Below are 25,187 nucleotides of genomic sequence, written 5' to 3'. Positions count from 1 at the left end.
CAGAGAGCTCTTTGCACATGAGCAAGCAGGTCAGGTTTTGCCCAGGCTTCCGGGTGCAGCCTCGGGGAGTGGGGTCTGGTCCAGGGAGGTGTGGGCCCTTTCCTGCTCCTTACTCTTCTTTCTGAGAGGGGTTGAAGCGCCCTTTCTCCCTGGACATGGCCCTGCAACTTCCTTAGGGTTAGATGTCTTGGTTTGAAGCTCAAAGTGAGAGGATAGGATGGAAAGTACCCTTAAAGTTGTGGAGTGGACCAGACTAGGGGCTGGGAGCTATTGATCCAACTGCTATAAGTAAGGGTGAAAAATAAGTGGCTATCTTCTGGGTTGCCAGAGCTAACCATCTTCTTTCTTTGCACCCCATACCTGTCCAAATCTCAGTCGGAGAATTTACCACAATCTATCTTCTATTAGTTACCTGCATTTACATGGTGATGCCCTTGTCTGAATCTGAGCTAAGGCAAAAGTTATGCCTCATTTTTCTCCCACCTTCCTACTCACAGAGTCTTGAACCTATTATTGTAGTTACTCAGCAAAGTTCACAGGAGGCCCTGACACTCCCCAAAGTATGTTCCTGGCTCCTTTGTAGTAAATTAGTGATGGAGGTGCAGTGATGGAGGTGCAGTGATGGGGGTTGTAGTGATGGGGTTGTAGTGATGGGGTTGCAGTGATGGGGTTGCAGTGATGGAGGTGCAGTGATGGGGTTGCAGTGATGGAGGTGCAGTGATGGAGGTGCAGTGATGGAGGTGCAGTGATGGAGGTGCAGTGATGGGGGTTGTAGTGATGGGGTTGTAGTGATGGGATTGCAGTGATGGAGGTGCAGTGATGGGGTTGTAGTGATGGGGTTGCAGTGATGGAGGTGCAGTGATGGGGTTGTAGTGATGGGGTTGCAGTGATGGAGGTGCAGTGATGGAGGTGCAGTGATGGAGGTGCAGTGATGGGGGTTGTAGTGATGGGGGTGCAGTGATGGAGGTGCAGTGATGGGGGTGCAGTGATGGAGGTGCAGTGATGGGGGTGCAGTGATGGAGGTGCAGTGATGGAGGTGCAGTGATGGGGGTGCAGTGATGGAGGTGCAGTGATGGAGGTGCAGTGATGGGGGTGCAGTGATGGAGGTGCAGTGATGGGGGTGCAGTGATGGAGGTGCAGTGATGGAGGTGCAGTGATGGGGGTGCAGTGATGGAGGTGCAGTGATGGGGGTGCAGTAATGGGGGTGCAGTGATGGAGGTGCAGTGATGGGGGTACAGTGATGGGGGTGCAGTGATGGGGGTGCAGTGATGGAGGTGCAGTGATGGGGGTGCAGTGATGGGGGTGCAGTGATGGAGGTGCAGTGATGGGGGTACAGTGATGGAGGTGCAGTGATGGGGGTGCAATGATGCAGCCACCTGGAATGACAGGATGGATCTAGATGGAAAAAGATTTGAACATCCTTTAATATATTTGGTTTAACATGAATGTGAGTTGAACTTGAAGAAAGGTTATGAGAGGAAGCTCTAATGGTCCAGCTCTACGCCCATGTGGGGTGTGAGGGCCATTGCCCGGTGACCTGATTCCGTCTCCAGAGCATCCTCCCTTTGTTTTGTCCACCTGTAGGGTGGTCTTCATGCTGAGGTCTCTGTCATTGCCCTTTGATCCACTGCCACAGCAGGGCAGATTAACACAGGTTTTAAGCCAGGCCTTGGACAGTGTTCCTTTCTCATTCTGGCTTCCCCCTCAGGGCCACCTGGGAGAAGAGAGGAAACCATCAAAGGTCTATGTCTCTCAGGGGCCATTCAGGCCACTGGTCTGTAGTACTGATGGGAACATTAAGAGCCTAGAGGTAATGTCAAAAACACTATTTTCATTGCATTAGATGTGTAATGATTACTTTGAAAATAAACAGGTCAATATAAAGAAAAATCTCAGGTATATTGATGGTCAAGTTTATAGTGGGACTGGGAGCAATTGTGAGGCTAGAAGGCCCATGACCAAGTTTGGGGAGATACCAGAGCATATGGAAGAAGTTGTGTTGGATACATAAGTGGAAGAGACTCCCTTCCCAAGGCAGAAGGCCGTCATGTACCCAACTGACTAGAGAGCCAGAGGGGCTGAAAGAGCAAAGTGCTAAGGAGTTCGGGAGAATCTTCTTCGGGAAGAAGTGGTAGCTGAACTGGGCTTAGAAGGATAAACAAACTGAAGAAACAAGGCATCTAACATGGGTGTGTGGTGGGGGAGATGTGACAATAAGAGAGTACATGTTAAGGTACTTTAATAACTTGAAGGAGTTGCAGTAGAGACGATTAATGTTATTTCTGATTGGATGGAGGGACAGAGCTGTAGCACAGGAAGAGTCTTTTTGGTGGCAACTAGGGAGCGCTAGGGCAGGAAGATAGTGTAAGAAGCCTCCAAGCTGTTGATAAAACGGACATTGAAACCTCTGGTGGACAGGGCCAGCGGAGATGCTGTTTAGAACTGGCAGAGTCTGTGCCTTTCCACTGCCACTCACTTGCCCTGTAGCAACCTTCTTCCTCAGCTCAGGAATCTCTCCACCTCTCTGTCCTACTCAGGGTTCTCTGGCGTCACAGGCCGGTCTGGAAACCTCATTCATACTTGGGTCACTGGAATGTGTAATCCCAAAACACTGGCACAACCTTCATCATAAGATGGGGAGACAGAGGCCCAGAGGAAAAGATTTGTTTAAGGACACCCTTGATTCTGAGCAAGAATCAAGATGGAACTCTGGTCTCTGTAAAGGACCTCAAGGCCTCAGGCAAGAGCATACCACTGCTCAGGGCGGCAGTAATAGGCAGAGCCCACCTGGAAAGACAGGAAAACAAGTCACGTTCTTCTTGACAGCTTTTTAAAGCACAGTGTATGGGTGTGCCTTTAGTTCCAATCTAGCAGACACTACTGACCACCCGGTTTACAGCCCGGACATGAGCTAAATACTTTCATGTCTAAAAAGCTGTATGACTTTGAACTTATCGACAACAGACATGTTTCAACTCAAGCCAGCAGAAATAATGTGTGGGGCTCCTGTTATGATTTCTTAAAAAATTGAGGCCATGTTGAAAAATAGAGCAATAAGTGGAATGGACTTAATCCACTTAATTTTGGTTGGCCTACCTACTTTGTCACAAAACAAATGTTCACAGGGGTTGAGAAGTCAGTGCCCCTTCAGATAGAGCATGTGCTGTCCAGTTTTCCACAGTTCCCACCGCTCCCTATTGTTCCCCTGACCCAGCTGCATTCCCTGCTTGTTTGCTGCCTTCCAGCCCCTGCAGGCATCTGAATTGAGGTCTCTGGTTTACCTAATCCCAAATCTAGTTCTATTTTGTGAGCCCAAAGCTTAACAAATGATCATTCCCTAACTCAAGGGTTAATCACTGGCTTCTTATGTAAATCAGAACAGGAAAGACTTGCTTGGCCAATTCCTCTCTTCAGTCTTGGTCTGATCCTGTTCTTCACCAATCCTGCATCCTGTGTCTGCTCCACACTCGTCTACTAACAGGAAGCTTTCCCTCGTCCCTGACCAAAGCTCTCTGAGGCCAGCTGCTGCCGTGCATGTCCAGGAGTGCAGGCAGGCCAGCCAGATGAGTGGCGAGTGGGTGTACCCAGGCCAGATCCTGATCGGGGCTGTTTGGGTCCTTGCAACTGCCACTGAGGGTGAGACACCCTGTCGGAGAGGAAGGCTCCCAGGAGATGGGGCGGGGGATTTCCCTGTCTCGGAGGGTTTTCCATGGGTGGAAATGAAATTATTGCTCAGAGGTCTCTGAGATCCCATGGAGGGCTCTGTAGTAACCTCGGGGTACCCAATCAATGTCTTGGTCCTGTTGGAAGTCCCAAAGCCAGAGTCTCCTTCTGGGGCTCATGGGTAGAGCACAGAAAACCCCAGTCCTGCCCTTGAGCTGTTCGTGCCCTGTGGGGGACTTGGAGAGCCCTCTGCCCTGGGCACTGGGCAGGGGCGTGGGACAGAGCCTGTGCTTCTGTGATGCTGGCTGCGCAGGCAGGGCCTTCCCTGTTGAAATGACCTTAGCAGAGGTGGCACCTAGACGCCCGGGTCCTGCTAACTAAATAACTGGGCAGTTAACTTCTCAAAGCTCCAGATTCTATGGGGAAACCAAGGAGCCCGTATTCTCAGGCTGAGAAGTCATCCTCAGACCACTGGAGGTAGACGAGTTGATTTCAGGTGGCATCGGTGTGAGAGTTTTTTATTTTCATTGCTGTATGTTTACTTCTATGCGTCCTCAAAAGCATATACCTAACTCGGGAAAATCATAAGTCCATAGATGCTATTGTTTAAGATTCCTCTAGGTAAATGTAAAAAGTGTATTTAAACTTAATTTAAAGAAAATTAAGAAGTTGGTAGCAATACAGGTGATGCACAGACACTTGTGCTGGTGGGTCTGACGATGGCTGAAGTGGGGGAACTCTGCGCCAGCTGATCCTGTGGGGTCCTAGGGCCTACAGGCCCTGGTGTGTACTGTCAGTCTCACAGGGCGGGGAAGCTTCTGTGCACAGGAGGGAGGTGGGTTCCCAAGGTAACCAGGAGAACTTTTGTGGCTCAGTGCCGTGCTCTTAGCAGGAACTAAATTGGTGCTTGGATGCAGGTGATGGCTAAGGCAATCTTGAAGGAAGCAGTGGACCTGGTTCCTTGAGAAGGAATCTAGATACTTTGTGTTATGGTTTCTTGGCAGAGAAAGAGCACCCCCAACTGGGGGAGCTCTGAGTTCAGCTTTTTCCTGGCCTCTTTCCAGCCAGCTCCTGATTCCTCCCCGTGTGTTCCTTCAGGGCCTGCTGGAGATGCGCCGGTGAGGACCACCAGGCTGGGATGGGTCCAGGGGAAGCAAGCCACTGTGCTGGGAAGCACCATGCCTGTGAATGTGTTCCTCGGGGTCCCCTTTGCTGCTCCCCCCCTGGGACCCCTGCGATTTGCGAACCCAGAGCCTATGTTACCCTGGAATGGCTTCCGAGATGCCACATCCTACCCTAAATCGTAAGACCAGGCTTGGGCCGACGGGTGGCCTGCAACCGGGAAAGAGGGTAGAGCATTGAGGGGGGAAAGGCCAGGCAGGCCAGTGGGAGGGGGCAAAAGGGAGGAGGAGGGGAGGGCTTCAGAAGCGGCTTCAGTGATCGCATGGTATCGTTCAGCGCATGCAGCTCTCCTGCGCTCCTGTCTGAACGTCCGGAATTGGAGCCTCCAGACCTGGGCCCAGAAAACTGGATTGTTTGAAAGCTCTCTAAGGATCCTGCGTGCAGTCAGGTTGGAAGGGACTGTCAGGTGTTTCTGCGTGACCTGTCAGCTAGACTTAGTCTCCATGGTCAGACCAGAAAAGGGCTATAGAAGGAAGAGTCACACTAAAGCAATGTTAGCTCCAGCAGTCAACACTGTGCCCCATACAGAGCCTGGCCTCCGGTAGGAAATCTGTAGATACCTATAGAATGACAGCAGGAGTGTGGTTCATTGACACAGGGGGACTGGAAGGTAAGGAGATGCCAGTCACTGCAATTTTTCAAGCTCAGGTAGGCAACCAGCTCCCCAGTGAGTTGTGGAGGGGCCTCATGCATTGGGTGGGAGCTGAGACTTAGAAATCCCCAAGAATCTTCTGACTGTCAAATTTTGTCAAGTCCTCATGGTTGGTCACATTCCTGGCATTTGGATTCCAGGCAGAAGGAGTACCCTGGTGCCAGGAAGCTCCCTAAGCCAAAAGAAGACCCCATGTGGCCCAGGGGCTGAGGACACTAAACGGAAACTCATCTGATCATTCCCTCATTTATTCATTCAGCTCATATCTGTTGAGAACCAACTCACTAACTGAAACTCCGTGGGGCCCTGAATGACACCACCGTGGGTTAGGCATAGCTGCCCTCAGGGACCTGCAGACTGCTAGTGGTGATGGGGACATAAACAGGTGAAATGTGGAGCGACAAGGGCCACCGTCGGGGATCAGAGAAGGAGCTGAGGAAGCACAGAGAACCAACTAGCTTCGCTTTGCGGTGGGGCGGTCAGAGACGGCTTTTTTGAGAGCATGGGGCCCCGATATCTGATAAACAACCTACAGAGGGGCAAAAAAAAGGCCTAACAACTTGTCAGGGGATAGGTTTGCAGCAAATCTGTATACTATTCTATCAAAAAACTAACATCAATTGAGCACTTTGTAGAAACATTTATATACACGGCGTCACTTAATCTTACTATGTGTCAGGCTTAGTGATAGGTGCCATGAGGTACTTAGGTGACCAATACAGAGTCCTAGGCTTCTAGCTGCTCATGGTTGAGTTGGGGAATATGATAAAACTCCTATAAAAGTCTAGGAGAACTTCTAGGGGAAAACCCCCCCCACAAAATATGCAGGTGTTTCCAAAGATACCTGTGGTTTAACTGGAGAAATCTCAGAAGGCTTCTTGGAGGAGGTAGCATTTGGACTAAATCTGAAAGAAAGGGAAGAACATGAGCAAGCAGGTAGAAGAAGAGAGCAGTCTAGACAGAGGGACTGGCTTGAGCAAAGGCCTGGATGCAGGAGTCTCTCTACACACCTACTTCAATTGGTTCCTGGTGGAGGGGCCTGGAAACATCCTTTGGTCCCTCTGGGGACCGAAGAGGGAGCTTCCTGAGCAAAGCTTATGATATGCAACCCAGTGTCCTGACCTCTACAGTTCGGGGAGTTGCGGAACCAGCCTGAGTCTTTATGTGTGTGTCTGGATAGTGATGGGTGTAGGCATGGGTAGCTGCGGGGGTGAAGGGTACAATTATTCGGCACAGTGTACTTTCTTACCCAAGAACCAAATCAAAGAGAATTGTGATTAGTTTGTTTGGGCCATCAGGAGCAGGCATGATTAACTTTATACCAGGAGCCCCTATGGGCATCTTCTGCTCAGGGAAAGGAAACCAGCAGGCCTCTTCACTGTCACAAGAGCTGGTCCCTCCCAGGCAAGTTTGCTGACAGCAACCCTGGTGGGTTCTTCTCCCTTTTTCCCAGGTGCCTCCAGAACTCAGATTGGCTGCCCTCGTATCAACACATTCTCAAGGTGCATTTCCCCAGTTTGCGGGTGTCGGAAGACTGCCTGTACCTCAACATATACGCACCAGCTCGTGCGGACGCCGGCTCCAAACTCCCGGTGAGTCTGCCTGCGTGCTGGCGCTCCCGCTGGCAGGTCCCTGGGCTGGGACCCGGCAGAATGGCTTGGTGTCTGGAACCGGCCCCAGGCTCCTGCTGGGTGAAAGGGAAATGTGATCATTTGACGGGTCCATAACTTCCTTAAAAAGTCATTCTACTATCAGATTCCCTTTATCCTCTTTTTTGATTGCTTCTTTATTGGCAGTGACTTTGACCTTTGATTTTATTTTGTTTTTCCCCCCTCTGTTGAGTATTTAATGGTCTGTAAACACTTAGAAAAGACACTGCTCAACAGGACTCTGATTTTTGTTTGTTTGCTTGGAAATTCTTTTTTAGAGAATTCTCCAATTTTTCTGTTTGCAATGAAGAAAGTCAGGTAATAAGGTGGAGCATTTCATTTAAAAATGTAAAAATCCCTGTATAAGTGAGTAAAAGAGGCACAGTCTACTATCTAGTTTTTAACTGCACCCTCCCATCATCCTCTTCTCTCCCCCACGTGAGTGCAAGGGGAGACTTGCTGTGTTGCTTTAGAGACAACATCTGTTGGTTTCTGACATGTGCCAGGCACAGTATAGTATCTCATCTACTCCCCACAGTAACCCAGAGGGTCAGGCAATTGGGCCTATTCTACAGATGAAGATGATGAGGCACAAGGAGGGCCTTAGGGTCTTGCTCCATGCCCTACCTGCAGTAAGTGGCAGATTCTTGCGTCAAAGCCAATGCTTTGTCCAGTTCTCCTTTTTCCTCAGTGGTTTTCTTCTCCCTTCCTGCCCCAAATGTTACAGTCCCTAATACAACCTTTAAAAAGGAGAATGGAAGGGATTCATTATTATTAAGTATAAATAGCGATAATACTATTTGAATAATGTTTTATGTTTCCCAGTCCCAATTTTGCTAGTCAATACAGTAAAATTTCCATACTTCTCTTCCCTTTTCCCTCTTTTCTTTGTAGGTAGACAAAAGCCTTAGATTAAAACAGCTTAAGCTGTTTTGCTCTCATACTTGGCGTACAATGATTTCCATCTTCCTGTGAGTCACAAGTTCAATATTTAGTCAATGCTTTCCGAGCACCTGAAATGTGCCAGCATTATTCTGTGACCCTTTGATGCAGAATCTTGTTTCAATCTCATAATATCCTCATAAGTGAAATACTTTTATTTTTCACATCTTACAGATGAGATAAATGAGGCTCAGAGAGGTTAGGTAATCTGCCCAAGGACACACAGCTCGTCAGTGGCAGAGCTCAGAATCAAGCCCAGGTACTCAGACGCCAGAGCCCACACGTGTAACCCTGAACCTTCTTCAAAAGACAAAACCTCTGATGCTCTTTAGAAAGGATAGTGAGACATTCATATTTTCATAAATAAAGAAGGACTGAACTTGCACAGGGAGAGGATCTGGGTACTCGGCAGGCTGACTGGAAAATTCCTCTCCCCTCCTTAGGTCATGGTGTGGCTCCCGGGGGGCGCCTTCCAGACTGGCTCAGCCTCCATCTTCGATGGGTCTGCCCTGGCTGCCTATGAGGACGTGCTGGTTGTGACTACCCAGTACCGGCTGGGAATGTTTGGCTTCTTCAAGTGAGCGTCCCCAAGTGGTTGACACCCATGGTCCCCAAGGGGCAGCTGTGCAGGAGCCATAGGGGATTCAGTGCCCAGCATCCTAAGGGGGAATGAGCCTTCGGTGACATTGAACAAATTTAACCCAAATTATCTAGTTAATTTTAGCAACTTTAAGAGACAAACGTCCAGGTTTTAGTGGCTTAGAGCAATAAAAATCTCTTTCTCACTCCCTTGAAATCTAACTGAATGTTCCTGACTGACAGATATCCTTCCACATGGTCAACCAGGGATGTGGGCTCCTTCCTTCTGTGGCTCTGCCCTCCTGCAGGGCCAGCATTTGTGCCTCTGCATTTGGCCAGCAGGTGCACAAAGAGGTTGGAGGATCATGTGAGGGTGGTCCTTCTGGGTCAGCCTGGAGTTGGTGCTCATCACTTCTGTTCATATACTGTTGGCGGAACTCGGTCACATGGCCATACCCGGCACAAGGGAGATGGGAAAAGGTAGCCCAGCCGTGTGCCCTGGATTGTGAGGACAGAGAATGTGTGAGCAGTTAATTGTCTCTGCCATAGGTCCCCATCTCAAGGCTCCTGAAGTGCTCGTCTGAGAAGAGTCACTCCATTGCCTTACATTCCCTTCTCATTAATTGTCCACTCATCCTGGACAACGTACTCTCTGCATGGGCCACAGCATGGGGCCGTGGCTGGGAACGTGGGCTCCAGGCTCAGACTCATTGGGTTTGAATCCCACGTCTGCAACATTTTAGGTTCTGGGCAAGGGATTTACTCTCTCTGTGTCCTGCTTTTCTGTCTGTAAGAAGGGGCCGAGGAATCCAGCCGTATGCTTAGGGCTTGCCTGCAGATTTCACTAAGGGAAGTGGCCTGAGCTATGGCCTCGGAGAAGTACAGCCATTGCTCATAGCACTTGCAGCAGAGAGGAGCCCAGGGTGGTGGAATAAACAGGCCAGTCTCTCAATAGCCCACCCCCGAGCCCTGGCCAGTGCCTCCCGCTGACCACACACAGCAGGAAGCCCGGGTGCTGCAGTTCAGAGGCCAGCCTTTTGGGAGGAGTGTGGAGACGGTGGGGATAGAACCCAGAGAGACGGTGGGAGAAAAATCAGTACCACCTACCTCACCAGCTGGGAGGGCTATGGAAGCGTCAGCTGTCAAGCCCTCCGGACAGTGTCACACACGGTGTTGCTGCTGCTGTTACTATCGCCATTATTCATTTCATCATTGGAACCTCTGTGCCCGGGAGGGCTTGCTCCCTGGTGCAGACTGACCCTCGGGAGTCGGGCTCTGCTGGAATCCATGGATTCAGGGAGCAAGGCTATGAATACCCTGAACCTGCACACACAGGACTGTGTAGCTCCCTGGGGTAGCTAGCTTTCCTCAGATTCTCAAACCCCACTCCCAGCAGAGGGAGAGAGCCAAGCCTGGTTCTCCCCGCTGCCTCAGGTCTCTGATTCTCAGCCCTTCCCCAGCGGGTGCGGCGGCGCCCTGATACCCGCCCGCACCTCTGCTGCTGACTCCCTGGGCTGTGGGGGGCAGTGGCCCCCTGAGCATCTCACCGCCTCTTGTCCCTAGCACAGGGGACCGGCACGCTCTGGGGAACTGGGCCTTCATGGACCAGCTGGCTGCCCTCACCTGGGTTCAGGAGAACATCAAGTTCTTCGGCGGCGACCCACGCTCTGTGACCATCTTTGGCGAGTCAGCGGGAGCCATCAGTGTGTCCAGCCTTGTGAGTTCTCTTTTTTGGGACTTGTATGAACCTTGGTGGGGAGGTTACAGAAATGAGGATGATGAACCACTTACATCTGATTGGTGCTTGATGTTGAACACTTTTATACACATCGTGTCCCTTGAGCCTCACTCACATTGTGAATTAGGGGCTCAGTCTCATTGTAAGGACAAGGGCTGTCATCAGAGAGTTTAAATGAATCTCCCAAGATCACATAGTGAGTGATACTTTGAGGAAAAATCATTTATATTTGTACAGTTGAAGCCCTGGTATTCAATTGTCAAGACGGGTAACTGTTTAATAGAAAAGCTCGGCAAAAGCATAGAATAACAAAGGATGTGTGTAAACATTGTATTTTAACTTAAAACATAAAATGCACATTCCTCCACCAATAGTTTGGTACCAGGTCTTATCTTTTCAGAGCCAGTTTGCTGGCTGGAGGTCCAGCACGACTCTTACATAAACCACCTACAGAATCCATTATCCTCAAACTGTGGTTCTGTGTCCTTAGAGTGAGTTGCACTGAAGAGGCCTGTGAAGTAGTCTGTGAATGCAGCCACTTATGGAATTTTCTATTCCGCCCATGTGATTTATTCTTACCTTGTTCACCTCCTATTTTAATAGCCGCATATTTTAGCTACCTGCCCCTATCAAGGGTTTTTTCCCCCAAAACCTAATTTTGTTTGGTTTTTACACACATACATCCATTGGGTCTCAGTTTATTGATTATGTAATTACAGTAGCAAATGTAATCGACAAAACAGGTTTGGAAGCAAACACACCAGACTCTTAGCAAGAAATTGGTGGGAACAGAAACATACAGAGGTGCCAGAGAATGGCTCACTGGCTCTGAATTTCGCATGGTCAGTCTTTCCTGGGCATCAGTTAACGTGGTAATCACAGAAGTCAGTTACAGGGAGATGGGCTAAGCTTCCACTGTATAACACTTGACAATATGCAAGGTGTTCTCTATCTTCAGGATAACCTTGGAAGGTGGACTATGTTAACTTTACACATATGATAGCAGCCACCATCGTATGAGTGCTTAGTACTTAACCAAGCGCTGTGCGAAGACTTCTCTATTCATTACTTCTCCGACTCCTCAGAAAACTTCTGTGATGTGGGCTCAATTTTTACTCCCGTTTTGTAAGAGAAGTCTTACAAAACTGATGCTAAGAAATATTCAGCAGCTTCCAGCTGGGAAGTAAGGAGCTCGCACTCACACACCAGAATGTTGGACTTCAGAGTCCATGAGGAACCTGGGGCCCAAGGATGTTATATAACTTACCCAAACCTTCACAACTAGTCCTTCAACCCCCAAACTGGGACTTTTTTTTCTCTCTTAAGGTCTCTTAAGGAGGCTTCCTGGAAGGTTTCTTTAAAGAAGAGATGGGCGGTGTGTGATGAGTGGGAAGCTCCCTGGATAACTTTTCCTGGGTCTCCTGTGTTCTCTCTCCAGATTTTGTCCCCATTGGCCAATGGCTTATTCCACAAAGCCATCATGGAGAGTGGGGTGGCCATCATCCCTTACCTGAAGGCCCCTGATGAAGAGAGAAAGAAGGATGTAGGTATATTGTTAACGCCTCTCCAGCTTCCTCTCCTTGGCCAGGTGTTGATTGACCATGGGCTTGGCCTGACCGACCATGGCCAAAGAATCTGATGCTGGCCTAAGGTGAGCCTTGTTGTTCCATGGAAGGCCTGGTTCAATAGGAAATGGGTCCAGGTACACAGTGCAATACTGCTGGTGCGCATGAATGTATGTGTGTGTGAGTGAGAGACAGTTAATCACATTTTATCTACTATTCTTTGTTTGTGATAGATGTCTTAGTCCCCTGTATTATATACAGTTCACCTCCTGTACTTACTCTGTTCCACCTTGAGTGCTCTAATAAGATTCTGATGCTGTTTGCAGCTCAGTAGGAAATAACACTGTGACTTATTAATATTGCCTGGCAGGAGATTGTGAGGGGGAAGATGAGTCATATGCCCCAGATATTTGTCATCTGTCATCTTGTCTTTGCATTCTACCAGGACCTGGAGACCAAGGTCTCTTCTATCTTTCATGTCCCAGCATAATGTCTGGTGTATACGAGCCGACTATAAATGATTGCTCAATGAATGAGTTCACAAATGAGCTGATTCATTTAATGAATATTAATTAAACACTGGACTATGGAGCCATCTCCTGGGTATTGTTCATGTCAGTGGTGCATTTTCTCAAACAGTTTATAAGAAACAGCAACATATACCAAGAGCAGAAACAGAGTTGTAATATTGCAAAAGTACTCTCACTACAGAGGGAAAATTGGGTTTGGTAATATGACATATCAAGCTACGTTTAGTGTGTGTGTGTGTGTGTGTGTGTGTGTGTGTGTGTGTGTATTCATCCACCACACGCATGCTGCTTGCCCGTTGTTTCCCTAGCTCTGTGTTAGGACCTGTGGGTTTTTAAGTAAAGAAGGCACGTACTAACCTGAGAAGACTGTAATCATTTTATGACAAGAATTTTAAACCTGGACCCCACGAATATATGTGGGAAGTGGTCCTCACACTCCTAGAATTGTATGCAAACTTTATGTTTCTGCATTTTCCCCAGGAGAGGGTCTGGGGCTTTCATTGAATTCTCAGAATATATACGACTTCCAGAAGATTAAGGACCACCCCTTTCAGGAGACAAATTTTGCACATGTGGAAAGTTCAGTGCCAGTGCAAGAAGGTATTTAGCAAAGGGCTAGGTAGAGAAGATCAGGGTGCTTGGGGACATGGGAGATCGGAGGAGGAAGGGATTCGTAGGCGCTGCAGTGGCCTGAAAGGACATCCTGGAGGAGGGGGGCCGGGCCTTCAAGAGTGAGTGGAACTGGCTTAGAGACAGAAGGAAATTGTTCAGGGCGCTCCAGGCAGGGGGTGAGAGTGAGGCCTGAGCAGGGCCAACAAGCCGAAACTCTGAGCTGACCTTGCACCTCAACAGACCATGAAAGGGCTTGCAGAGCGAATCTTCCCTCTTGGGAGCCTCTGAATCCATCTGGCACCCCAGAGCTGGGCTTCTGGGCTCTGTGGGCCCAGTGCCAATGGAGCCAGTATCATGGGACTGTGACATCACAGGTCACTCCATGACCAGGAGTCTTGACTCCATTTCATGGCCACAGACTGACGGATCCTCACCCACAGCTCCAGCATCGCTAAAGATGACAAGGAGGGTCAGGTAAGAGTAAGGATGATGCAGGGCCCAGCTGTCCTCACTGTGTCCACTCCGCTACAGGCACATGAGAGCAGGGAGGGCCAGCAGGCTGGACGTCATATACGATGGATGGGCCCGTGGCTGGATTGAGGGCTCCTTCCAATTTTCATTTTCCTGAAGCCTTCCAGTCCTGTGCTCTAACCTGTTCCTTCTCCGGAAATAGTTGCAGATGATCGCAAATATCTGCGACTGCAACGCTGCAGACTCCAAGGCCCTGCTGCAGTGCCTGAGGGCAAAATCCTCTGAGGAGTTGCTGAACATCAGCCAGGTGAAGAGGGTGGAGAGGGTTTGGGGGCAGGGCAGCCCCTTGAATGGAGTGGTAGACACACCCTACCGCTCTTATTTATTTTGACTTGGGACTTGCAAAGATGGGGGCTGGGGATTCATAGTAATGGCTGTAAAAATGTAGACTATAGGACCCTTATTGGTAATTTAAGGAACTTGATGGGCCAGAGGTGCCTTAGCCTGGAGAAGATCCAGTAAAACACAAATTAGAAAAGCCGTGTCCCAGTCATTGAAGGGACCTCACTGGGGAGAGGGGCCATGCTTGTTTAACAAGACCCCCAGGAGCTAATGTCAAGATCAAGAGCTGGATGTCCTGCTAGGAAGCCCTTGTGACTGGGTATGACCAAGAACTTTCTAAAAACTCAGTTGTCTGGCAAAGGACCTGCTCTTTTAGAAGGCAGTGCGATGCCCACCTCTGTGAGGATGCAGGAAGGGTCCCAGTGACAAATTTCAGTCACTAAATGATTCATTGAGCGGACTGGATGATCTTTTATGTCCCCTCCAGTCTCGAGAGCTTCTGACAGTCCTTGGGAAGAGCAAGGTCATTATCTGTCAGATTCCAAGAGTTGTTGAGTAGTTATTTGGCCTGAATTGGAGATTTTCTGTGCGCTGTGCTAGGGTCTGAGAAGTGGGCAAGTCTTTGGCCTGGTGGAGGGTCTAACCCCACTTCCAAACAGAGACCTAAAATAAAACCATGAATAGAGCCAAGTGTTGCTCTATTCCCCAGAAATATCTAGCCTGACCCCGGGCACAGGGCAGCGAAGACACCTGGGGAAGGGTTTCACACCAACCCTTGGTACCCTGGCCACCCCTGCCCCTCACCACTCTGCCTGTTGCATTTGGCCAGTGGTTCTCATGCTTAAACATGCATCAGAACCACCTGGAAGGGGTTTTATTTTTTAAGTTGGTTGGACTGTACCCCCAGAGTTTTGTGTTCAGGAGGCCTGGGGTGGGGCCTGAGAACCTGTATTTCTAACAAGCTCTCAGGTGACGCTGATGCTGGTGGTCTGGAGGTCACACCTGGAGAACTACCATGCCAGGCTACTATCTTTCTTAGGTAGATACTATTTTTGTCCCCTCTTAGCAGATGAGGAAACAAAGGCACAGAGAAGTTGCTCCCCTTTCCCCAGGAGCGCAGATGCATTGGGAAGAGCCCAGAGTGGGTTATTTTCCCTTTCTCATCACATTTTGCTAGACTGGGTTGGCTCAGCATGGCTAGGGTGTGGGGACAGCAGATTTTGCGAACAGAGACAGCTTCCAACCTTTCTCTTCTTATTTCAGAAAACCAAGTCTTTCACTACAGTGGTTGACGGTTTCTTCTTTCCTGATAAGCCTCTAGAACTATTGATTCAAAAAACATTTAATTCCGTTCCTTCTATCATCGGAGTCAATAACCACGAGTTTGGCTTCCTGCTGCCGGTGGTAAGAATTCCATCTGTGCCTTCCGTCGCTCCCTCGACAGTGAGGCAGGGTTTGCTTCCCTGGCGGGTCACTCCCACGGATGACACCAAGTGCTGTGAGGGCTGGAGCCCATTAGCCAGGCACAGAGCGGTCATCTTCCCCCTCTCTGAGGGAGGGTAACAGGTCTGGGGTCAGCCTTAGCAAGTGTCCACCCTCCCCCGTGTAGGTTTTTAGCGAAGGAAACAACCCTGTGCAATGCTAAGAGATAATTGGAACCATTCGATCTGTGTTCAAAACATGACAAATGATTGTTTCAAATAAGCACAGCTACTAAGTACTTCAAAGGTGAAATTCGTGTAGGTTCAGAAAACTTCCAGCCTTTACACTTTCATGTTCAGCCTCAGTTGGGGCATTTGGATTTCCAAGAATGTTATCTAAGGTGGTGCAAGTTGCAAACTCATTGAACCATTTCATTCATTCAACAAGAATGAACTGAGTGTTTACTATATGCGCTAAGCTCTTATATTAAAAACCAGGCATGCAACTGTGAACAGATCATACAGCTCCAGCTTTCTGCAAGCTTCCATTTCTGAGGGCAGAGACAGATGAAGTACAAGGTTTCCGAGAATGCAAGGGCTGCGAAGGACGTGAACTGGGGGGAGAAAGCTTCCTTAGGGAGGAGAAAGGGTGGTCAGGAAAGGTTTCTCGGGGAGACTCATTTGAGCTGAGGCCCGAAGGCAGAGAATGAGCCAGGCCTCCTTGAGCTTGTAGTTTGAGAAGACCCTCCGCATTTCAAATAAACTTTTCATCTTTCCTCAGAAGACTGGAGTGTTCAAATTTATACCATCAAAGCTCACTTATATAGCCCGACCTCCTCTCAAGCTGGGGGGAATGAACTTATGAAATACAGAGGTTTGTCAAGTTATAAAGTTAGCCGATGGCCACAAATCCCAGCATCTGAACATGCAGAGAGGGTCCCTCATAGTATAGCTATACTTGTGCATAACTTCGTAACTCCGGGGATTCCCTCAGGTTCCAGGAGTCTGGGAAGCAGACAAGGAGACAGAGAGGTATAAGTATCTACCCTCTGATTCAAATTTTTTTAGCAGAAAAAGCACCAGGGAAATTCACTTGACAATGAATAGTATTCTTACTCCTTCATTTTAAAACTTTAATAGCGGCCGTTGGGGCGGAGCAGGTGTTGTCATTTAACAAGTAGTTTCTCGTAGCTCTCACTGCGTACCAAGCAGAGCCGGTGTTCTTAACCAGCAGTGTCACCACTTCCCTGCCAGGGACTGGCTTCTCAGAGGCCCTGACTGCAAAAGTCTTTAGAAAGAAAACAGCCAACCACTGGGTTCGAGAGTCTCTGGTCTCTCATTGCATCTTGGCGTCGAGGCCCAGATGGGGCCTGTGTTAGTTAGCTAGGGCTGCCGTAGCTAACTAAACACCATAAGCTGGGTGGGTTAAGCAGCGGGAGTTTATTTTCTCACAGTTCTGGAGTCTGGGAAGTTGAAGATCATGCCGCTGGCCGGTTTGGTTTCTTCTGAGGCCTCCCTCCTTGGCTTAGAGGTGGCCGCTTTCTAGCTGTGTCCTCACATGATCTATTCTCTGTTGTGCACACCTTTCTGGTATCTCTTTGCGTGTCCACATTTCTGCTTCTTATAAGGACATCAGTCAGAGTGGATTAAAGCCCAACCTAAGGTCCTCATTTTCACTTAATCGCCTCTTTAAAATCCCTGTCTTCACACATTACCACAGTCTGAGGTCCTGGGGTTAGGGCTTCAACATAGGATCTTGTAGGAGACACAATGCAGCCCATAACATGGCCTTTCCTCAGGGAAGCCACTCGGGTCCCACAGGACTGCAGGAGTAATGGGCAATGGCTGCCTTTTATGAAATGTGAGAAGAAGAAACTGGGTTGCTGAACCAACCCACTGAGGCTGCTTCTACACGTGGCCCCCCGGGGGCCGAATTAGCTACTGCTTTTCCCAGTCTACCCTCTGAAAGGCAGGCGCCAGTGCCCTCAGAGAGACCAGCTTCCCTTCTGATGACCCAATGTGCTCACAGGGCTCCCTGCTTCTCTCCGCAGAAAGAGTTTCCTGAGGTCCTCAGGGGCTCCAACAAGTCCGTCGTCCTGCACATGTTACACACAGCTCTGGTAAGTTCTGAATTCTGAAACCCACCTGGGACTAGGGACTCATGTTCGCTATATGCCAGCCAGGCGTGTATTGGGTTCTAGAAACTCCACGGACCATTATTCAACCATTTATTCATTCACTCCCTGCACAAGTACATCCCAGACACAAGGATATAGAGGTGGATTCCTCTCCTTCTTCCCTCTCATTTTTCCATGAATATTTATTCGGTGTATACTCTGTTTCAGGTTCGTCTCAGTCATTTGTTCGCTGGTCAAATGTTTGTGGAGAGGCCACATGCCCCAGCACTCCCCGAGCCACTGGGGCGCGATGATAAGCAGGCGTCCCCCTGCACCAGAGGAGCCTGTAAATTGTTGGGGTGGGCGGACCTGAGGAGACACTTCAGTGCTTTGCTACACAAACCAGGGCCGAGGGATGCCCGAGGCCACGTGGGGTCCACAGGAGGGAGGGCAAGGTTTTGGAGCCTGAGTTAGGTTTGCCTGGCAGCGGGAGGAGCGGCGGTGAGGGGAGCCAGAGGAACCAAGAGAACCAATAAGGAGCAGAGAAGTAAGAGATCAGTGGCGGGGTCAGCTGCAGCCGGGGAGGGTGCCGTGGCTGTGATACACTGTGGAGGAATGTGAAGTTCATCCCGGAGGCTGGGGATGGAAGAGCGACATGATTCAATATCCATCTGAGCAAGAGTCCTGTGGCTGCAGAGTGGAGCGGACTGGAGCTAGGGGTTCCTCCGGCCCTAAGGCTTGGAAGGGATGTGGGATGAGTCTTGGCTGTCTGTGGGTGAGAGTCAGGACTAAAGCTAGAGAGGTATTTAAAGTGTAAGCTGGCCAGTGGAGTCTCTCGGGCTGGGATGCAGATGGCCTCATGGAGCAAGAGGCCATTGATCCGGGCCTTGGGGAAGAGGAACATCTGAGCGAGAGGGAATTTCAGAAGAGAGCATTTCTTAAGCCAAGTCCTAGGAGCAAGAGGGAGGGTGTGGGAAGGTGCATGAGGACCAGGAGGGGGTTCCCTCTCCCCTGGGGCCTGGCAGCATGGCAGGAGGGGCTTCTCAAATTGTTCTCCTATGCAGATGGCATAGCCTTGCCCCGACTGCCCTGTTGGGCTTGCTGGAGGCTCCACACAGCATCTCTACCCACCCTGGGTTCTTCGAACACCAAGCAGTCTGCTGGTCACGTGGTCCAAGTGGCAGGCACTCGCACCAGCCCCTGGGCCTGCTCCAGAGCCCTCCCTTGCTCTGAGCCTGATCGTGGCAGTCGCCTTAGGAGGACCCAATGGACAAGTCCGAGCAGTGCTCCCTGGTGTGGCTTGTGGCACCTCCAAACCCCAGAGAAACCTGTGAAGGGCTGTGCCTCTGTGTTAGAGTTGGGGGGCTGGGGCGCACCAACTTGTCCCAGCCTTCTCCAGAGCAGCAGACCGCTAAGAATGTCACCAATGTGGCAGACCCTGAACCTTCCTGAATTTACCTCCCACTTTCTGGCCCTTGTGCTTGGGGCAAGTTGAGGGACAGCAGACTGACAGACAGCCTGGTCAAGGAAAGCAGGGAATGCCCTGTTGAAGGACTTGGCAGTGGGTCTCAGGGAACCAGCAGAACTAAAGACCCTCTGAGCGACCCATTTTTTGGTAGATGAAGGAACTCCCAGCAACCATCTAGCTTTGATCAATTAGCCAAGGCCTGGCGGCAGTGCTGGTACCAGGAACAGGGCCAGCTTCCCGGGGGGGTGACCTGTGTACTCAAAAGAGGGCCTTATGTTCAGGAGGGTCCTACACTTGGTTGGGTGTTCTGTTGTCACCATCTTGAAATTCTTGTAGTTTTTGAACAAGAGGCCCCACATTTTCACTTGGCATTGGGTCCCACAAATGAGGTAGCCAGTTCTGTCTGGGGGTGGCGAATTCTGAGACTTTTCAGAGAGGCATTAAGAGCATGGAATTTAGATGCAAATACGCTTGGGAAAGAATCGTGATTCTAGCAGTTGGTACACACCACCTGTCCTCTGTAAGCCTCAGTCCCCCCATCTGTGAAAGGGGGCTGATTTTGATCCTTGCAGCCCAGGCTCTCTGCGTGGCTCCAGTGTGCCGGTGTGTGCAGAGCCCTCAGAATCATGCCTGCACAGGCCATGCCTCACACGTGGGCTGCTCTCATTGACCTGGACCTCCTGTGACCTTGATCTCTTGCAGCACATCCCCACCCAGTATTTACACTTAGTGGCTGATGAATACTTCCACGATGAGCAATCCACGTTTGAAATACGGAACAGCTTCCTGGACTTGATTGGAGATGTGTTCTTTGTGGTTCCTGGGCTGGTCACAGCCCGATATCACAGAGGTGAGTCCCTGAGCCACCCCTCTTCAGGCCACAACACAGCGAGGCTAGAGGCCGCCAGGATCCTTGGTGCCTGCTGACCGGCCGCTTCCTCTGCCCTTCTGGTCTCTCACTGAGAGGGGCCTCCCAAGGTGTCTGGTATCTAACCCCACGTGCCAAGCATGGCAATTCCCTGGCCTGTCAGAGTTCTAGAATGTTCATCAGTTCTTACTGTTTCCCTTCCTTCCCTTCTTCACAACCATGGAGAAAATCCCCACCTCCCATAATTTTCTGGGGCCAGTCTCCCAGGTGACTTGCTGTTAGGAAGTGTCTTCCCAAATGTCTTAGCTACAAGGAGGGGTGGGGAATCTAAAATGGTGTAGCCATGCTGGAAAACTGTCAGTTTCTCATAACAGTAAACAAATACCTAACTTATTTCTCAGTCATTCTTCCCCTAGGGATTCACTGTAGAGAAGTGAAACCTATGTCCATGTAAAAGACTCTCATATGGTTATCCATAGGAACTTTAATCACGATAGCCCCAAACTGGAAGGAACCCAGATGCCTATCACCAGATGAACAGATAAATAAATTGTGATGAAAAGGAATCAGCTACTGACACACACAACAACATGGATGAATGTCAGAAACATTACACTAAGCAAAAGAAGCCAGACACAAAAGAGTACATATTGAGCTATTCCATGTGTGTGGAGGTCAAGAACAGGAAGAATTAATGTATGGCGATAGGAATAAAGACAGTGTCTCTTGATAGAGTGACTACACGGAGACACAAGGAACTTTCTGTATCCTGACTAGGGTGGTGGTTACATGAATGTGTATACACATCATACATATAAACTCATCAAACTGTGCATTGAAAATCTGTGCTCTTTATTGTCCATAAACGATACTGCAACTAAAAGGCAAATGAGAGGAGAGGAAGCAGAGATAATACCTGTATTGTGAGGTCTTACCAGAAGGATTTGGAAAAGTAAGCCAGTAACTGGAGGGGATGATGAGACCAAGAGTATGTTTGCGTGCGCCCATGCATATGTGTACACATGTGTGTTTGTGCATGTGCTTTAATGGGAGACTTTGCGAGCATGATTGCCATTATCCAGTATAGAAAAAAGTGACGATTCAGAGCAAGAGGGGAAACTAGAGAGCGAAGATCTTCGTAGAAGAGAAGTGAGGGAACGTAGGATGCATGGAGCTTCTTGGAAGCGTGGGTAACTTTGTTCTGTTTACCTTCCTGGGGTGTCCAACTTTTTGGCATCTCTGGGCCACACATAAAATACATTCTGACATGTAATCACAAAGAAATCTCATCTTTTTTAAAGTAAATTTACGATTCTGCATTGGGCCGCATTCACAGGCATCTTGGGCTGCCTGCGGCCTGTCGGCCTCAGGTTGGACACCCCTGGTAGACAGCTGAACTGGGCCAGTGAGAGGAAGTCATGAGGAGGTAGACTTGGATGAGCAGGAAGGGCTTTTTTTTGAAAAGTAGAGCTCTTGCCCTCCCTGGCTGCCCTGCGGGGCAGCGAGTTCTTGTCACCGGGGCAGTAAGGGCCTCTGGAGCAGGAAATGCTGGCCTCCCACAAGGAAGAGGGACGTTAGGTTTGTTCAAGTCGCCTCCCCACAGTGGGTCCGCGGACCCAGGACTGGGTGAGTAGGGATGCGGGGCCCGCACTGTGCCCCTGCACTGCCCTGGCTGCCCCGCCCCGGCGCCTGCCATGGTCTCTCCCCTCTGTCTCTGCAGATGCTGGTGCGCCTGTTTACTTCTATGAGTTTCAGCACCGGCCCCACTTCTTGAAGGACAGGAAGCCGGCCTTCGTCAAAGCCGACCACACTGATGAAATCCGCTTTGTCTTCGGAGGTGCCTTCCTGAAGGGCGACATCATCATGTTCGGTGAGGAGCTGGCCTCGCGGGCCCTCGCTCTCATGGGAACACTGGGATGAGGAGGAGCTGAGGGGAGAATGCAACTCCCCACTGTTTGCATGGAGCCCCTTACCTGGCCCAAACTATGTAAGAGCCGGGGGACTGATTTTAGTTTACTTATTTAACCTATGGTTTACAAACATAGCCTTCCCCTGGAAAATGCCCCCTACTTGTATTTTTACAATATTTTTAGAAACCAAGATGAGAAAGAGCTTGCCAACCTTTACTTGATGGGTGTTTCTCTTTGTACTAAAGCCTAAAGGGTGGGCACATGGGAGCACTCGTGCAATGTAATTTTTTTTCATTAGAACCACTTTCTTCCATCTCCCTGACTGCCGGTCTTACCCTCCCTCCCCTTCTCAGAACTCCCACGGGGCTACCACCCAGGGTAAGAGGCAAGAACCTCGTTTTTCAGAATCCCAGCCCAAAATGGTCTGGGTCCAGGTGATCTAATGCAAATGCTTGTGAACTCTTACTACTAAGGTTAGTTCATTTATTCCTGAATTTACGACCCATTCAGTGCCTAAAATAATAAGCCAATGAGAGGAAGTTGTCAACAGAAGAAGTTAGAGGAGTTACACACAGAAAATGTCACTAAAATAGTTCGTTTTTAAAAATTGCACAGTGCAGGCCCTTGGCCAGCTCATGCCGGCCTCCTGACAATGAGGACAGAGCCTCTCATGCGGAGTGGGTGTGCGCGCAGTGGTTTATTCATTGTTTCATGTATTCATTCTCATCTTATAGTGTAGATAATAACAACTACCTCCTAGGTTGGCATGGGGATTAAGTAAAATAATTCTCGTAGGCACACAGTGAGTGATAATATTATTATCCATCAGCAGCCCTCACTGAGCCTGGACTATTTAATGAGCACATGGACACCCCAAACTGGGGAAAATGAATGACATATGTATCAAAGGGTTAAATTCTTTGGTATCTACAGAGCCCCTACTATCAATGAAACCACCCAGTTGAAAACTGGGTAACAGACATAAATAGATCATTTGTGGGAAAGGAAATGCGAGTGGCTTTTAAGCATGAAAATCCACTTAACCTCTCTCAGCGGGAGAACTGCAAACTTACCTCGACTGAGGACTCAGTTTTCATTGGTCAGGGCTGGGAAGAGCAATACGTTTTTCCTAATTATTGGAGCAGGTGTGGGAAATCAGACAACCTCATATACTAATGGAAAACTCTATGAAAATCTGAAATGCATGTGGTCTTCAGCCTAGCAATTCAATTTCTTGGGTTTTTTGTTCAAGTGTACTTCCACACGTGCAAAAAGTATACCTGCCCACTAAAGCATTGTTTTCATCAGCAAAAATCTGGATATCACGTAAAGATCCATTCAAAGAATATTGGATACACAAATTATATATTTATATAATTACACATAAATATATATATTTATAGAATAATTGATAGTAAGTGGAAGTCTCCTAGGCAACACTGTGCAATTACCTCTTAGATAGAATTTTAGCAAAAGGAAAGATGCATACTCTGTGTCCATTCTACTACAGCATGGTAAAAACGTGTCTGCCTATGCCCTTGTACATGTCTAGCCTGCCTTTGGAGGGCGCCCACGGGCCTGGCAGCAATGGTCGCCTCTGAGGCTGGTAATTATGGAGAGAAGAGATGGGAGAGAAAAAGTTGTATGCTCTTTCTGCATTTTGGGTTTTGCGCTTTGAGCATTACTTTTTCAAGTAAAGAAATACAATAAGAGAGAGAGGCATACACAGAGGGTCCCTGTCCCCTAAGGAACTGGTAGTCTCAGGGGAATGGCCAGAAGTGTGCCGAATGCACAGGGAACGTGTGTGTTTGGCCTCCACCATTTTGGAAGCCTTGATTTCTTGGGCAAGTCACAGTTGCTCTGAGCTTCAATACCTGCAAATACAAAATGGGTAAAATGGCTTGGTAAGCGGGTGAGGATCCAGTGGGAGGAGAGATGTGAAAGGCTTCCGTCAAATGTGAGGCACCTTGGGCTTCTGGCCAGTGCTTGTGGGAGCCGGGTTTTGTGATTCTCTCCTTCAGAAGGAGCCACAGAGGAGGAGATGTTGCTGAGCAGGAAGATGATGAGATATTGGGCCAACTTTGCTCGGACTGGGTGAGTAAACCCCCGGCCTCCCCACAGCCACGTGTGTGAGGGTGAGAAGCTCACCCCCACTCCTGCTCTCACTCCCAGGGACCCTAACGGGGAAGGCCTGCCTCTGTGGCCAGCCTACAGTCAGGAGGAGCAGTACCTGCAGCTGGACTTGAACCTGAGCGTGGGACAGAGGCTGAAAGCGCGGAAGGTGGACTTTTGGACAGAAACCCTCCCCCTGATAATGTCCACTTCCGGAAGCCACCTGGGTCCCCTTTCTTCCTTACTCTTCCTTTCTCTGCTCCTGCCTTTCATTCTCTCTTTTGCTCATTGAGAAGTTATCTTTGTGTGACTTTTGTTTCCCTTCTACTGTGATTCCTCCCACCATCACTGGCTTCATTCTAGGTTTAGCTACTTTATGGAATCAGCTCCTTTAGCCGATTCCATGGGAATTCTTTTCCACGTCAGAAAAATGCAATCTGCCTTGAAGGCCACCAGATTTCTTCCCTACATCTGCAGGAGGGCTGGTCTATTCTTTCGCATAATAATGATCTTGTGAAACACGTGAAATAAAACCAGAATGTTAGATATATACAGGGAACAAAATTTAATTCTGGTCTGAAAACTAGCCCCCTCTGCTCCCAGCATCCAAGATGACTGTCTCTCAGAGAAGGTATCTGTCTGAGTTGCCTGGAATGCAAGTCCTCCAGCCCCTGTCCAGGCAGGTTTCTGCTACAAGCCACGCACGGATGTCCTGACCGTCACTGGCTTAAACAGGGTTCCTATTCTGGCTCAGAGATCTCTGGGGGAGGGGGCCATGCCAGAGAACCCCCTTCTCAGCAATGGAAACTGGACATCCCCTAAGGTCAGGAGCCCAGAAGTCAAACCCCATGAAGCAAGGTCAGGTCAAGGACACCGACGAGAGAAGGTGTTTCTCTGGTAGGGATTGAGACTAATCAATCATTCAATAAATCTATACTGGGTGCCTGCTCTGTACCAGGCATTTCCCCTCCGGGGATACTGTGGTGAGCGAAGACATGATGTCCCCCAAACGGTGAGCAGGCAGCCAGGGAGTGAACATTCACACGCGTCAGCGTCTCATGATGCAAGTTCACTCAGCAAAAGTAATTTGTTCTAAGAGAGTGTAACAAGGGAACCTACTTTAGATTGAAGTCTTTGGACGTTGTCTCTGGAAGAATAACATTTAGAGTAAGAAAGGATGAATTAAAGTTAACCAGATGATGAGTCGGGGGAGCCAAATACATCATCATTCAAAGGATGCAGTTCTATTTATGTCCGCATAATCCCTTATCCTATCCTGACACCACTGGCCAGGGTCATTCGTTTTTCTTTGGGATGGCTTCGGGCGTGCGCATGAGGCGCCCAGGACAGGAGGGTTTCATGTGAG

General features: G+C 49.2%; 1 protein-coding gene across 2 annotated transcripts; it reads left to right on the top strand.

The window, feature by feature from the left end:
* Positions 1-3,563: 3,563 nt before the first annotated feature.
* Positions 3,564-24,278, top strand: CES5A (carboxylesterase 5A). 2 transcript variants are annotated; one of them, XM_054570250.1, is made up of 13 exons: positions 3,564-3,636; positions 4,762-4,966; positions 6,951-7,089; positions 8,532-8,665; positions 10,231-10,384; positions 11,844-11,948; positions 13,786-13,890; positions 15,189-15,329; positions 17,398-17,466; positions 19,634-19,781; positions 21,520-21,669; positions 23,731-23,803; positions 23,882-24,278. In XM_054570250.1, exons 1-13 carry the CDS (start codon positions 3,564-3,566, stop codon positions 24,111-24,113), a joined length of 1,728 nt encoding a protein of 575 aa, XP_054426225.1. In that variant the 3' UTR covers positions 24,114-24,278. The 2 variants fall into 2 exon arrangements, with proteins under 2 accessions (XP_054426225.1, XP_054426226.1); XM_054570251.1 differs by lacking the exon at positions 21,520-21,669.
* Positions 24,279-25,187: the final 909 nt, after the last annotated feature.

This window comes from Pteronotus mesoamericanus, unplaced genomic scaffold (assembly GCF_021234165.1).
Source record: "Pteronotus mesoamericanus isolate MK-2021 breed Mesoamerican mustached bat unplaced genomic scaffold, CSHL_Meso_final contig_202, whole genome shotgun sequence".
Classification (NCBI taxonomy): domain Eukaryota; kingdom Metazoa; phylum Chordata; class Mammalia; order Chiroptera; family Mormoopidae; genus Pteronotus; species Pteronotus mesoamericanus.
This window is presented reverse-complemented; position numbering and strand designations above follow the sequence as displayed.

Excerpts from the sequence above, each read along its gene's own strand:
- CES5A (XM_054570250.1), top strand. The coding sequence starts at position 3,564 with ATGAGTGGCGAGTGGGTGTACCCAGGCCAGATCCTGATCGGGGCTGTT. Across the intron at positions 21,670-23,730 it reads GGGCGACATCATCATGTTCG|AAGGAGCCACAGAGGAGGAG; the intron begins GTGAGGAGCTGG and ends TCTCTCCTTCAG. Across the intron at positions 23,804-23,881 it reads GCCAACTTTGCTCGGACTGG|GGACCCTAACGGGGAAGGCC; the intron begins GTGAGTAAACCC and ends TCTCACTCCCAG.